General features: G+C 40.7%; 1 protein-coding gene across 1 annotated transcript; it reads left to right on the forward strand.

Annotated features, from left to right (window-relative positions):
- Positions 1-7,763: 7,763 nt before the first annotated feature.
- LOC308300567 (uncharacterized protein) lies at positions 7,764-16,563 on the forward strand (the record flags this gene model as incomplete). Its single annotated transcript, XM_080744434.1, has 5 exons — positions 7,764-7,857; positions 8,519-8,699; positions 10,702-10,766; positions 14,731-14,814; positions 16,241-16,563. 5 exons carry the CDS (start codon positions 7,764-7,766, stop codon positions 16,561-16,563), a joined length of 747 nt encoding a protein of 248 aa, XP_080600560.1.
- Between the last annotated feature and the right edge of the window lie 251 nt (positions 16,564-16,814).

A 16,814-nucleotide genomic window follows, 5' to 3' on the forward strand; every position in this document is an offset into this window, starting at 1 on the left:
TAAAATATTAATATGCGATTAATTGCGATTAACTAATTACAAAGCCTGTCATTAATTCGATTAATGTTTTTAATCGCATCCCAGCCCTAATTTTTATAAATAAAGAACTACTCCTGGGAGCAACTAACCAGTGTGCAGACATCCTCTTTCTATGTATATTGTTGCCCAGCGCCAGCTGGTACTACTTAGTACTACTTAGTACAGCTGGTACTACTTAGTACTACTTAGTACAGCTGGTACTACTTAGTACTACTTAGTACTACTTAGTACTACTTAGTACTACTTAGTACAGCTGGTACTACTAGCTGTACTACCAGCTGTACTACCAGCTGGTACTACTAGCTGTACTACCAGCTGTACTACCAGGTACTACCAGCTGGTACTCTTAGTTTGGGATGTGCAGCTGGTACTACTTAGTTTGGGATGTGCAGCTGGTACTACTTAGTTTGGGATGTGCAGCTGGTACTACTTAGTTTGGGATGTGCGTGCCTCCCTTTTGAACCACAGTGTGAAAGGCCCTTTAGGCTGCTCAACAAGCGCCACTTGAAGCTAGCTGCTAGCTCACCCAGCGGTTTGCAGCTGTTGAGGCTGTACTCTGAACATAGAGACAAAAATACACAAACATTAGGGAGGAATTCTTCCCAAAAATCTAAATAATTTGCCCAGAATTCAGATGTATGACATTAAGGGAGAAATTGCCACTCCTTTTGGGAGAACAGAAAGAATGTGCAGTTTTAGCTGCAAAATATGTAAATTCCTGTCACAAGAAAAGGGACAACCAGTAGGACACATATTTATACTGTATACCATGTTTACTGTACCGCACCATCTCCTTTATGTATACTGTCATTTCATTGATTTATATTGATATATAGTGTGTGTTGTTTGTCATAATTGTATTTGTGCTTTGGCAACATTTGTAAAATGTCATGCCAATAAAGCCAATTGAATTGAACTGAATTGAATTGACAGACAGACAGACAGACAGACAGACATAAACCATGTTTCCATAAACGTATTCGAATTAGGGAAGCGAATTCTCAGAAATGCGTACTAAGACAAAGCGAATTTAGCCCGTTTCCATTTGCGGTCGTCATTCGAATTAGCGACGGTCGCATGGTTGACAGAGTGCTCATCCTGCAAGTTTCAGCGTCCTCTGGAAGGTGGCCGATCTGCAAGCGAGCTGCAGTGAGCAAGTACCGGTAGATCGGCCACTTTTGGCACGCAACACTGTGTGATGAGGAAGGGTTAGCCACGGATGGCTTGACTCCGGGAGGTGAAAACGGACACACGGTCTGTGTCACTGGTGTGTAACAAACAACCGGTTTGTTTTTTGGGCTATAAACGCTATACAATGGACGTTAAGCGGCAAGGGAAAGTGTTAAGTTGCAGGACGATATGGACCCAGAACGTCATAATGTATTCGCATTTATTGTCTGACCCGTTTCCATTCACAAATGCGCATTTAGTTTATTCGATAAAGCCTCAAAATCCACCTCCTCCAAGCGGATACATTTTTTTGTGGATAATGAAAGTCTATTCGCATTTTGAAGTGTTTCCATAAAAAGATTTTGCGAATAAGCCGTAAATGCACATTAAGAGGCTTTATGGAAACGCCACTATAGTGTGTGCCAGCGGCTACGTCATTGTAGTCCTTACGTCATTGTAGTCCTTAGCGGCCATTTCTTGGGTCAAAACACAGGTGTTTCAATTGATTGATTGCATAGAATTAATGCTATAGTCTAATCAGAACACCTGTGTAAGGCTGTGTTTACCCAAGAAATGGCCGCTCTTAGAACTACATTTGGCACACCCTATAGATACATACACGATGGGTAAAGCATTGGAGCGCTGAGGCCCCGCTCAAAAACAGACTACATAAAAAAACAGTAACATTACAGAAATGTTTCCTCTTGGCTTGACATGGACCTCCCGAGTTCTAGTGATTCACACTACTCTGTCATCTGTAATGCCTCACAGCTTTGATGGGTCCGTGCAGAGACTCCAGTATAAATACCAAGAACAATGAACAATCCCTACGCATTGCTGAGAGCTGGAATCCAACCGGGACCCAGCGTTGCTTTTTGGCAACGTTTTTTAAATAATTAAAAAAAAAATGTTATAATTAGTTTTCCTGTTCTTTTTTCACATTAACATCACCATTAAATCCTATTGTTTAGTATTACAATGCCATTGGCCACGATATTTGCATATAAATACCCCCCACAGGGGCTGACATTCACACCTCCCAGAGAAGTTGAAATTCCAGCGTCTGGACGAACAACATCTCACTTTTTAACTGAAGCTATTCCTCACTAAAACATAAGTAAAATGCCTGTAATATTTGTTTCCGTGATCATTAGAATGTCTAGAACACGTGCATATGTCAATATTGTGAAAAATATCCCCAAAATGCAAATTAGAGCATGATTTATGATTTATGATTTATGGCTATAAAACCTTACAAAAACATTATTATTTTTTTAACATTACATTTTCCTGTGATTAGGACTCCTACAACACCATCTGATTTTTGTATTTATTTTTTGGCCAGTAGAAATTAATTCGGGCCTTGCAGGGCTAGGCGGGCTCACTAACCACTAGGCCAGGGGTTCCCAAACTTTTTTGTCTCAGGGCACCCCATAAATATTTCTTTTTAATCCGAGGCACCCCTACAATATAATCTTCACTCCCAGCACCTTATATTTAAGGCATATCGTCGTTGTCTGGTGGAAACCATGTATGTCCAAAACCGTTCGTTTTGTATTTATCATCTATAAATTGTACAAAACTAGTGAAAACAGCAGATCTACAAGCACACTTGCTTGTAGATCGGCTGTTTTCACTAGTTTTGTGCGACAGTCTTGTATGATGAAGCAGGGCTTTACTTTGCGAAGAAACGTACACATTTGAAACTTGGATATACGAGGTTTCTGCCCGACAGTGACGATATTTTAGTGATTATGTTGCGAGGAAAGCGTGGAGATAATAGCCATTTTGGTTAGAACTGACTTGAAAATAACTATAAAGTTTAAAATGATACTAAATATTTTTTCAAGTGTCCAAATATTATCAAATGATCTCGCGGCACCCCTGGACTGCCGTCACGGCACCCCAGGGTGCCCCGTCACCCACTTTGAAAACCCCTGCACTAGGCTATGGGTTCACTAACCACTCAGCTATGTTCCCATCCCCCCCCCCCCCCCCCCCCCACTGAGACCTCCCAAATTACACCCAGGAACCACAACATCTGGCAGACAGGGGTTGTTTATGAGACGGAGGTTCCTGTGGTAAACAAAGTACGCGACTCCAGACAGCACTTCAGTCAAAGCATTGTTACTCCTGTTCAGATATTACTGATTTGCGAAAGTCTCCCTCCCTCCCTCTCTCACACATACACACACAATTCAATTCAATTCAAAGGGCTTTATTGGCATGAGAAAACATACGTTTACATTGCCAAAGCAGAAGTGTATACAATACAATACAGTACAATACAATCAGAACAAAATATGTACAGGTGAAAAGAGTTGTCATGCATCAATGTTACGTGCAGGCAGAGCAGGGATATATTATATATATTGGTTTTTAAGGTGGTTGGGTTTGATATTTGATGTCCTTCTCCTATCACAGCAGCTCACAAATCTATTGCTGCTGTGTTTGCACATTGTTTTACTTCACCCAGCAGGTATGGGAGTTTTTCATCATTGGTCATGATTTCAAACTCTCCTTGTGTGGTTATGATCTGTGGGAAGTATGTGTCTCTGATGTCTTGGTACAGCGGACAGGTGGTTAGAAAGTGTAGCTCAGTTTCCACTTCATTTTGCGTGCAGTGGGTGCAAAGCCTGTTTTCTCTAGGGAGCCAGGTATGCCTGTGACATCCTTTCTCGATTGCAAGACTGTGCTCACTGAGTCTGTAGCTAGTCAAGATTTTTCTTTGTTTTGGGTCGGCCACCTTGCTCAGGTATTCTGCCACGGTGTATTCTCTGTTTAGGGCCAAATAGCATTCTAGATTGCTCTGCACTCACGCACGCACGCACGCACGCACGCACGCACGCACGCACGCACGCACGCACGCACGCACGCAGTCAGTACATCAAACACATACGGTTCATCAAGCATTAACTGACTGTTGAAGAACTAAACTAGTCAAAGAACACACCCAAATCACACGCTTCTATAAACTATGACTAATTATCATAAACAATACGGTCACCTCCTGTCCAGGATGCTGGACGCATGTTTTCAGAGTTACTGTAACTTATCTGATGTCAGTAGGATGTCTGAATGGGAGCATTTCTTTATGACTCAGGATGATACATCAGTACTACACTGTGTTTAATCAAAAAGTAAATATGAATTAATATTTCAAAAAACACAACAAAAAAGGGTTTTGTAAACTTGCGAAAGTCTTCTGAGGTCACTCACTTCCTTTCCGGGAAGTGCAGAGAACTGCAGTACTGGGAATACTGATGAGTCTGGAGTGAACAACTCAATGTGTGGAAAAGGATTTCCACATGTGCTCTTTGGCAGTGTTGTGTGGCAAGCAACACAAGTAGAAGTTCTCATTTTGCAGAATGCCCCATTTCAAGTTTTCAAAATGTATAAAAATCCTTTGAAAATAGCAGATCTACACGCTCACAAAAAAAACACATTGCGACCTTGTAGATCAGCTATTTTCAAATAGCCAAAGTGTGTGTGTGCAAGTGTGCAAGTGGGGTTGTAATAAAATATATATATATATATATATATATATATATATATATATATATATATATATATATATATATAACTAAAGTAACTAAAGTTTTAAAAGCACATTACTTTCCTAAGAGATGTAGTGGAGTAGAAGTAAAAGTATTGGAAATACTCCTCTAAAGTCAAATAAATAAATCTAAATTCTACTTATAAGTGCAGTAGTTGAGTCAATGACGTTACTGTAGTTACTTTACACTGCAAAGAGGCTGAATCACTCACTCCAGGGTTATTACAGTTAAATGAAAGTAAAATGGAAAACGTTATTTTGAAACTGAAACAAAAATAAAAGCAAAGGTTTTCTTTATTTAATAGGAAGGAACTCCTTGAGGTCTTTGTTTTTGTTTTGTTTAGATTTTCTTGGCAGACACAGAAAAGGCTGAACATTGGAGCGCTATATCTTATAAATAAAGTAAGTGTTGCATCCTGTGTCAGTTGAAAGCAGAACGAATCCCCCAGTTTCAATATTATGTATTAAAGGACGTAGATAGACAACATTGACAGCACATCACGAATATAACAATACATGAAACACAATTTAACAATACATCTTAACAAGACATGCACAAAAGGGGGGGAAAAAGACCATAACATACTTGTTCATTTAATCATCTACCCCTTAGTGTGGATTCATACTCCACTGAGCCTAATTTATTTCGGCTTGGCTCTGTCTAAACTATGACATGGCGTCATTTGGAGCTGAATTAATGGCGTGTTTCCTAAACCCACCAGGCTTGAGCGCCTCGCGGAAACGCCTCTCTCAATAAAAGTATGATGCAAAGCAATACTATAGGCCTACCTGCTACATACTGATCCATTACAATAATGCACACAGCATAATATGCCCAAAGCCATATCCAAACTATAACAATTTAACTGATAATCAGTAAGAGTTTTTTTTTTTTTTTTTTTTTTTTTTTTAGCACTGTAGTGACACATTAATAGCTTTCTCAGTACGTTTTTCTCTTTAGCAAAGTTACAAAGTTTTCCCTTTTTAAGCACAGCTTATTGTGTGCACTGTAGTGACAAATAATAGCTGTGCATTGTGCAAATGCAGGCTTTTCTCAGTACAAGATTGTCTTCATGCCTTTACTAGGTCTGACTTTATCCACCCTCCATGTGTCCGGCAAGGATTTCAGCCTCTCCCGGAAGTTCTCCCGTTTCCGCGAGGCGGGTCTTAACTCAAGCCTGGTGGGTTTAGGAAACACGCAAATTAATGACGTTACCCGTTGGCCGCCATGTTTCCACAAACCTGGAACAAAAACATCTAAAATAAACATAACGATCAAACATTCACCACCAAACTGACCATGTCCAGGACAGTGGTTCTCAACCTGTGGGAGCCGAACCCCCAGGGGGGTCCCCACATGATTTTGGGGGGTCCCAGATGACAGCAAGTGACAATTTAGGGACTTTTTAAAACCTCAAGAAAGAAAGAAAGAAAGAAAGAAAGAAAGAAACCATTACTGAATGAACCGTAACCAATAAATGAATGAAAGATACCCAGGCCAGTTCAATATATACGGCTTAGCTTAGCCAGTCTAAATGACTATGAAATGGTTAGTAGTATGCAACAGAAAGGTATATCGCTTTGTCCTAAAATGCAAAATAGTTATGTAGTCGGGGATCCACAAGCCCAAAAGCTCAAGGAATAGGATTTAACCTGTGATGTTCTGCCGCATTTTTTATTTCTGTTTTATCTCTTAGTTTGGTCATTAAGGTCCACAGAATGAGAGGCCTGCTCTGCCGGAAACATCACGAAAAAAAGTTATGGCCATTTGTATATTCACTGTCCCATTGACTCCACTACACAGGAAAGGAGATATATATATATTTTTTTAAATCTGCTTTAAGTAGCATGTGAGGGGTCAAACACAAAAAACATTCCTTGGGCTAGAAAACGAACCAACAAAAGTGTGAAAAGTGATGACTCATCACTGTGATGACTGTGACAAGTGATGACAAATGTTGTGTGCTGTTGTGCCTATATCTGTAACCATTGACGATTTTTTTCAATGTAAAAAAAATATGTACTTATAAAGGCAGCACATTCTTTTCTTTCCTGGTTTTTAGGAAGAAATATTATTTCACCAGAAGTGTCATTTCTGTAGAAGCCTCTAAACGATGACATCATGGAACATAGCGTAGTGGTAGGATGTGTGTGTGGGGGTGGGGGTTTACTCAGCCCACAAAGGAAGCGCCTCCACCCAGCTGTAGATCAACTCCTCCACCCAGCTGTAGATCAACTGCTACAGCTGCTGCTGCTGCTGCATGAAAATATTAATATCTACACGCTTATAGGCAGGACAGCTAGGTGTTAGCCTAGCTACCACAATCATTTATTCTAGAATGTTCCATAGCGTGTTGGAATTTTGTGTGTATATTCCTGACCACCCCTCACACTGACTGACTGTTGAGCTGCAGTGAACCCTATGATTGGCCAATGGATGGTGTATACATTATCTTATAAGGCTATTGTTCACAATCGCATCTAATAAATATATATATATATATATATATATATATATATATATATATGCTATAGTATATTGTATATTTTCAAAGTCAAACATTTTCACTCAAGCTTTGGTTCTCTGTGTGTGTGTGTGTGTGTGTGTGTGTGTGTGTGTGTGTGTGTGTGTGTGTGTGTGTGTGTGTGTGTGTGTGTGTGTGTGTGTATGTGTGTGTGTGTGTGTGTGTGTGTGTGTGTGTGTGTGTGTGTGTGTGTGTGTGTGTGTGTGTGTTGGGGGGGGGGTCCTTGGAATAAAGTATTGTTTGATATGAGGGGGTCTCCGGGTCTGATATAGAAACATTGATTTTTCAGAAAACCTCAGGGAGGGAGGTAGAAAAAGAGAGAGAGAGAGAGAGAGAGAGAGAGAGAGAGAGAGAGAGAGAGAGAGAGAGAGAGAGAGAGAGAGAGAGAGAGAGAGAGAGAGAGAGATAAGGAGGTGTAACATATTTTACAACCCCGTCTCATCAGTTCATTTGATCTGTGGAACACAGAGAACATGGTCTACTCAGAGAACTGCGAAGATCTGGAAAAACACTGGGATCCAAACCGTAAAGAGTGTGTACCATGTGACAAGGACAAGATGAAAGCAGGTACAGTAACATTACTGAGACTTTATTACTGTAAAACGGCAGTAGTAGCAGTAGTAACAGCAGTAAGCAGATAGTTTTCACATTGTTGATGTTACTGTTATATATTAGGGCATTAACGAAAAAGTCGACAAGTCGACTTTATTACACAAGTCAACTCCCACCAAAGAAAGCAGAAAGTCGGAAAAAAAATGTCCTTTGTATTTTATTCTATCATTATTTTTGCTCCATGTGTGCGTGTGTACAGCATTCAAACAGTAGGATTGCTTATTGTCAAGAACGGAATGATCCAATATTACAGTGCTACATTACATTTGGTATAACATGGTTCTATTGTGAAAATAGCAGATCTACATGCTCACAATAAATTGTATATTTGACAATTTGGACAATGTTTAATTTGTCATTTTAGAGGTATTAAAAAGTCCTTAAATTGGCACTTTATAAATGTGAAGATACCCTCTATATACTTAAACTTTATGTTGGTTTGTTTACAGTTGAGTGAGAAAACAATGTTGCACATTAAGATGACATCATCAAACGATAAAAGTCGACTTCAACTCAACTTCGTTTTTTTTTGCAAGTCGAGTCGACTTGCAAAAATAACAAGTCGTTAATGCCCTATAGTTGACAGACAGTGATGTGTTTTTCTTTTTGAAAAAAGGATATGAATTCAGCCCAAACTGCGGCTATCAAGACGATGGAGGTCGCAAGGAAGACATCCTAAGACCATGTGGCAACAACACGTTCAACAACGGCTCCTTCACCAAATGCCACACATGCATCGTCTGCCCCCCTGGCCTGCTGGAGCGCCCCTGCAACACAACCACTGACACACTCTGCAGGTGAGATCAGGGGCGTCACACCAAACTCTGGGCCCTGGGTGCAAGGATTCACTGCGGGGCCCCCCATGAATGTTAAAGGACAACTTTAGTTTTTTACAACAAGGGTTCATATTTTAGATTGTAATTAAAGAAAAGAAAAAGTGAGTTTTAAAATGTCTTCATTTGCTTCGTTCTATTGTTTTATCGCATTTATCGTGCTAAAATGTGGGGCATGCGTACGTATGGGGGCATGCGTACAAGTGGCTAAATATGTCTTTTTAGACACAATATGCCAGCATTTTCTTTATTGCTATTTACAGTAACACTTCTAGCCCCCATAAGTCACATCCAACCATGAAAGGTTGCGTTGTATCTTGGGAATGGGCTTATTCTGTGTAGAATTACATATTTAGTTTGTACGCATGCCCCCAAACACTGATATAAAAATCTCTAAAACAATAGAAAGAAGTAAATGAAATCATTTTAACACTCATATTTTATATTCTTTAATTACAATCTAAAATATGAACCCTTGTTGTAAAAAACTAAAGTTGTCCTTTAACTATTGAAAAATAGCAGATATACAAGCTCACAGCGCGGCACCGAGTGCTATTTTTGAAAAATCGTGAAAATGTGTGCAAGAAACTTATGTTTCTATGTCAGTGGTGCTCAAACGTTTTCATGTGAAGGACCCCCAAGATGATATGTATTTGGCCACAGCTAGACCCCCCCCCCATCTCCAAATATCTAGTTCCAGGGACCCCTCCCCGGAAGCATAATTTGAGTTACAAATGTTCGCTTAAAAAATACATATTCAAAGATTTGCGCACATTTTTACGACTTTTTAAAAATAGCAGATCTACAAGCTCGCAGCACGGCACTCGGTGCCGCGCTGTGAGCTTGTATATCTGCTATTTTTCAATAGCTAAAGTTACTATAGGGCCCCTCCACCTTGGGCCCTGGTAACTCAGTCCCACTTTCCCCCCCTTGTGACGCCCCTGGGTGAGATGGAACCCTTTTTTATTATTATGATTATTAAGATTAAGATAAATACATGGTACTGTAAGTGGTGCATGTATAGCACAGGGGCGTCAATTGGGTATGGCAGGGGTATGCAGCTGCCATACCCTGGGTCCAGGGGGGAAAATAAAAGTTACTTATAAATTTAAATCCATGAATGTCTCTTCTTCTATCTGTGCTGGTTATTATGTTGTTAAATTACAGTAAAATAACTAGAAATGCAAATTTTAACAAAATGGTCACTTTAACAAGGTATTATAATTATATTCTCCACACTTTTATTTTCCCCATATTGACAAATTGGTATATTCCCAGGTTCCTTATAGGTCAGCTGCACAGGTGCAATGCATTATTGTTAATTGTGGCACGTTTACTAACATGCCAAGTTTAGCTGCACTTGAACAGCCGTTCCAGGCTGCCATATCCAGCCCAAGAAACTGTAGAAACGGAAATGTTAATTATGAAATCATTGCAATAAAGAGTAATAAGGGTCCTTAAAGTTGTACTGTAAGAGAACCACTGTTTCAAACAACATTAGGAGAAACACATATATTAGAAGGTCGCATCTGAAAAGCACAGGACAGTACAGCTCAGATACCTTTTTTGTACAGCTGGTTTACTCTCGTTATATGAAATCTTGGGGGACATGGCCTGTTTTGTTGCAAGGAGTTGCACCTACTGCAGTTGCATTGGTAGTTAGCCCAAGCCTACTATCAACAGACAGCTACCATAAGCCTATACTGTAAGTGGTTTTAGTTAACTTTTATATGTCGGCTTTGATCAGGCATCACTTAGGCGCCTACAGCTGGTGCAGAACGCAGCCGCGCGCCTCCTTACTGGCACAAAAAAACGTGAACACATTACTCCAGTCCTGGCCAGCCTTCACTGGCTCCCTGTAAAATTAAGAATAGATTTTAAGGTTCTTTTATTTGTTTTTAAATCCCTTCATGGCCTGTCACCCTCTTATCTTTCTGATTTAATAAAAACCCTACGTCCCCACCAGAGCCTTGAGGGCCGCGGACAAAATGCTGCTGGAGGACCCCCTCAATACTAATAAGAGGAGTAGAGGTGACCGCGCTTTTGCCGCCGCGGGCCCAAAGCTCTGGAATATGTTGCCCCTTCCCATTAGATCCGCCCAGTCAATTGGTGCTTTTAAATCTTTGCTAAAAACTCACCTGTTCTCCACTGCCTTTAGTTGTATATAGCTCTTCTTTCTGTTGTCTTAACTCTTGTATTTTGGTTTTGTATCATTGCATTTTAGGTATTGTTGTTTCTGTATTATTGATTTTATCATGTTCAGCACTTTGGTCATGCAGCTCTGCTGTTGTAAATGTGCTATACAAATAAAGGTTGATTTGATTTGATTTGATTTACTTGGTTGGCTACAATAAGCAAATGTTATTTTTTTTACTCTTAGGACCACAGAGGCGTCGCCGTCATGTAAGTACAGTTCTTATGTATGAGATTCCTCCCTCGGCTGTCAAATCACTCATTTTTCTCCACTGCTTTACAGACCTGAGATTCACTAAAATGACGTCTTCCTGGCAACGTCTCATGGACATTTTGTCCTGTCAATTTGCCTTTTTCATGCTGCTAACTTAAAGCAAAATTACACTTTGGAAGAGTGTTTGTTTGCCATGATGTATCTGCAAATATTGGTGAGATACCTTCAATAGTTGCTCTTTTAATTAGAAATATATTCCACAAACACACACACACACACACACACACACACACACACACACACACACACACACACACAGCTAAAGTGTGACTTTGCTTTAATGTGGACATATGTATGTATTACACAGCTTGGTTGAATGCTTGATTCTTTATTTCTCGATAATGACTGCTAACCCAGACATACTGTATACACACTTTTTTAATTATGTTTTTGAGCTTTTATGCCTTTATTGATAGGACAGTAGACTGACAGGTCTTTATTGATAGGACAGTAGACTGACAGGAAGAGAGATGGGGGGTGACACACAGCATGGTTAGTCGGGATCGGGACTCGAGCCAGCGACATGCTGGCAGGCTACACTGAGCCTATGTGGTGTGCACCTGGACCAGTAGGCCAGCGGGCCCCCCAGAATCTTAACCACTTAAACTCAGATTCATATTCAAAATGTATCAGATAAACGTTTAACGCTCGATGAAAATTGAGTTTTTTATGCTAGCCTACTGCATAATTAAAGGAGCTATAGTCAACTTTTTCTTCAAAAACGGATGCTAAAATAAAAATAATGTTTCGAAAATATTTTATAAAAAAAATAAGCTTTATATATGTGTTTCAATTAAAAAATGACCACAAAAAGCGTAAAATAATGATAAAATAATCATTTTGGCCATTGTCGGGCCGACACTTTGTTTACATCCTAGTCTAACACTATCAAAGAATAGACTAGGATGTAAACAGAGTGTCGGTCCGACAATGCCCAAAATGATTCTTTTATAATTATTTTATGCTTTTTGTGGTCATTTTTGAATTGAAACACACATATGAAGCTTATTATTTTATAAAATATTTTTGAAACATTTTTATTTTAGCATCCGTTTTTCAAGAAAAAGTTGACTATAGCTCCTTTAACACTTTCTAAGCCCCGCCAGAAACCCCTGAACAGAGGTACTGCCGTGGAATCTGCTATTTATTTATAAACATAATTTATAAAAGCAAAGCACAAATCATAACAACACGCTCAGATCACTCCGCGCAAGCCAGCAAACCATGCATGAAAGAGTTTTTTTGGTTGTCCAACCTTTTTTCATGGTGCTGTAGGCAGTTCTTCTCCGGTCATTAACATGGAGCGATACGGGGGAAACAGCGATAATGAACAGCACCCGAAAATACAATCCGTCTTCTGTGCACGCACATCGATCTAATCCAATGCAATCCACTCATTCCGAAGCCTTGATTTCGTCTGTCGTCTGATTGAAAATGATGAGGAGACGCGCTGGCCAAGTGGCTGCATACACAATACAAGGGCACGTAATGGCTGTCCGTGGACACCAGTTGCTCCCTAGCAGATGACGTCATCACTCTCCGACGCGATCCCGTCGCAGGAGCTCTCTTAAGGAGACAGAGCACGACCGGCGACTGTATTTAAAAAAAATATATATAATTAATTTCATAAATTACGGGAAAGTACGGGAAAGTTCGAGCGGCGCACTGGGTGGTCCGGACAAGTACGGGCAAGTACGGCCCGGCTTTGAAAGGGAGCAGATGTTTTATCCCTCTTCCATATAGAGCGTCGCAGCGGAAGTGTTTTCCTGGTGTCACTTAATATTCCCCATTCATTTTCGCCATAGACTTTTACAAAAATATTTATAACAATTATGTTAAGCCTCGAACCAAGCCATCCAGGATTAGCCTGACACTTCAGTCCGCACATCACCACCCCCTGCTGGTGGGTGGTGTGTAGTGTGGACTGAAGCTGCACACATTTTAATCTATTTCGAAAGCGCCCAAAGAGCGGGCGCATTGAATGGGCCAATCAGGGTTGTATGCTTGGGGCACGTGTGTGGCTGCTCCGGTCCCAGCCCCCTCCAAACAGAGCTCTTGAGCTCACGTGAGACTCGCTCGTGGACTCTGATTGGTGTCCTCTGCCCACGTGAGAGTCTAGTGGACTCTGATTGGTCCGTGAAAACTGTCATGGCGGAGTCAGACTCGACTCGTATTATTTTAATAAACTATGAAATAGTGCCGTTTCTTCACGTTTTAATACCATTTTGCACTAACGTAAACATGCAGACATATAATATGTTATGAGAAATAACATATTTTTGCAATGTCACGCCACGTCGCCGTCGCGTGTGTGTGTGTGTGTGTGTATGTGTGTGTGTGTGTGTGTGTGACGTCAATAGGCTTTAGCCCCCCCCCCCGCCGAAATAGAATGTCTGCCCTCAATTTCAGACTCTAATCCCAAAACGAAGTGTGTGATGAGTCGGACGCTAGCAGTCAGGCAAATCCAGGATGGCAGTGAATCATGACCATACAACCTTTGATCCTATGTGAAAACATATTTTAATATTACGTTATTTGATATACTACATTTAATAACTACCCTTTGTTTAGCGATTTTCTAAATGTTCTTTTCATAGAAACAAAGGTTCTATGGTCATGATTCACTGCCATCCTGGATGGCTTGGTTCGAGGCTTAACATAATTGTTATAAATATTTTTCGTAAAAATCTATGGCGAAAATGAAAGAAAAGTCGAAAAGTATACGTTTTGTGTGTCTGAGAGCAGTGCATCAAAATCTAACCAAAAGAGAGACGGTTGTTGTTCTTTATTTTTTTTCCTTCCAGGGGAAGTAGCAGTTGGCTGTGTGGTCTCCATGGTGATGGTGGTTGCAGTCTGTCTATCTTTATATGTGATCAGACGCAGAGGAAACAGAAGATCAGCCTCCAAAAGTCAGCTCATGTGAAAGTCCCTTCCTAGATCTGTTAGGTTTTCTGAAGAAAAACATTATGTTTCTAAAGGCATGTTTTCTTTGCAGTCCCGGATTTTTTTCCTGCAAAATAATTAGCATAATGATTTTTCAACTTGCCGAGAGTTTAGTTTTTTTTGGGTGTTTTCACATGCATAAGTAAACCTGTGGTGCTTTTTCATGTCAAGGACCCCCAAACTATGTAGTCTATTGATTGATTGAATATTTTATTTGACAGACAGCATGACAAACACTAAGCCTAAAAGGATTACCAAAAAAAAAAAAAAAAACATCCTTGTGGTCTTGTTTGCATTGGGATCCTTGGTATTCAGTTCATCAACATATTATAGAAAGTAGCCTAGCATCAAAAACATTTTTCAAACCAAGTGATAACTTTGTACTTTTCTCCGTATGATGCAACAAAATCTGAGAAGTGACTATTGAACATTTAATGTTATTACAATTTACTATTTTACTCTTTACTATTACTATTTACTACTATTTTACTATTATCGGCTTCAACCGTCCTTGTCCTGAAAGATGTTGAAGACCCTGACTAGTATTAACCTCTCATGCATACTCATGTCTTCCTTGGTTCACAGTCAGACACAGATCTTCTATCATCAACAACAACGGAGAGTTCAGTCGCCTTGGTCAACCTGAGAACAACGAGCAGCTCGTTCTGAGTGAGTCCAGATCGTTTTAAACATTGTGTTTTATTACTATTACTTTGATGTTAGAGCTTCATCAGTATAACTGAACTGCACTCTGTTGAGGTGCCGACCTGTGCCTTGTGCACTCGTGGCCATGTATGGCCTACTTCTGCACCAGCAGAGCGTGCAAGTACTGCGAGCGGTGCTGTTCAGTGCTGTCTGTATGCTTATAGTAAGGGGAACATAAGAAAATCTGCAAAGTAAATTGTTACCAAGAAATTTCTTCACCAATGTGTTTCTAAAGGTGTGTAATAATATGTACTAAAAGGTTGAAGTTCAACTCCCGGGGGAAACCTCATAAAAAAAAATGATTCGTGTTTGTGTCCCATTAACTTTACTATACAGGAAAAACTACACAAAATAAATCTGCTTCAAGTAACATGTGAGGGGTCAAACTAGGTTTTTTTTCATGATGCTGAATCCATTGCAAGCATTTGTTTTGCACGAAAAACATTCCATGGGCGACAAATGGCCCCCACAAAACGGTGAAAAGTGATGATTCATCACTAAACCATTGTTTTGTGGGTCCGATTTTAGCCCAAGGAATGTTTTTCATGCAAAACAAATGCTTGCAATGGATTCAGCATCATGAAAAACCCCTAGTTTGACCCCTCACATGCTACTTAAAGCAGATTTATTTTTTGTATTTTTATCCGTATAGTAAATTAATGGGACACAAACACAAATCAGTTTTTTTATGAGGGTTTCCCCCAGGAGTTGAATTTCAACCTTTTAGTACATTACACACCTTTAGAAACACATTGGTGAAGAAATGTGAAGAAAACATCCCCTTACTATTACAGTATGTGGGTGGGTGGGCAAGATGGCACTCTGCCGAGGTGCCAACCTGTGCCTTGTTGCGACCGCAACCCTGTCCTCTCTCCTCTCAGCTCCACAGGTCCAGTAGCATCTCAACTAGGGATGTGGTATCGGTACTCGCCCCGATACCGGCCTATTTTGTGGTATCGGTACTCGTCCGATACTGCTCACAAAGCGCCCGAGTACCCTGTGTGTTCCGCCACTTCGCCTTTCTCTCTCTCTCTTAAAGTATCAAAAGTAAAAATACAAAATGTTTGAGCATAGCAGATCTAGAAGATCATGCACAGTACAGGAATTTCCATGGGCTAAACCTGAAAAAAAAAGTGAAATGTGTGGCAGTTGTGCCATGTTCTGGGAAAGCAATGCAATTTAATGTGCTATATACAGCCAGAAGTGAGGAACATCTGATAAAAAAAAATAAATAAAAAAAAAGTCATTTAAAGACATTTTGTATTATTAATTGTACTCGTATCGGTACTCGGTATCGGTGAGTACTCAAAATGAAGTACTCGTACTTGTACTCAGTCAGCAAAAAAGTGGTATCGGGACATCCCTAATCTCAACCCTGTTTCTCCTCCAGGTCCACAGGTCCAGGCAGAACCTCTGCAGGCGGTGCTGGATAACCTGGATGTTCTGGAGGAGCTGGTGATCCTGCTGGATCCAGACGTTCCAGGAGTGAAGAGCAGCAGACACCTGGCGTCGCGCTGCTCCTACCCGGCCGCCTGGATCACATACAGCTACTCCATGAAGGAGGTGCGCAGCCCTCTGAGGGCCCTACTGGAGGGCCTGAGCACCAAGCACCCTGACTGGAGCGTAGGACACCTGGCCAGCATGCTGCAGGACATGGGACGCCACGACGCTGTGGCCGTGCTCAGCAAGCTCTCTGTGACCGTAGAGGTGTAGGACTGGAGCGTAGGACACCTGGCCAGCATGCTGCAGGACATGGGACGCCACGACGCTGTGGCCGTGCTCACCAAGCTCTCTGTGACCGTAGAGGTGTAGGGAGGACAATGATCTGCATCTGATTATGATGAAACTCATGACACTTACTGTACAGTAAATGGTGCATTTATAGGCCTATAGCACTTTTAGGCGCTTTACATACTGTAGATTGTGCATTACATTCACCCATTCTCACACACATTCATACACTG

This window comes from Nannobrachium achirus (assembly GCF_963921795.1).
Source record: "Nannobrachium achirus genome assembly, chromosome: 2".
Classification (NCBI taxonomy): domain Eukaryota; kingdom Metazoa; phylum Chordata; class Actinopteri; order Myctophiformes; family Myctophidae; genus Nannobrachium; species Nannobrachium achirus.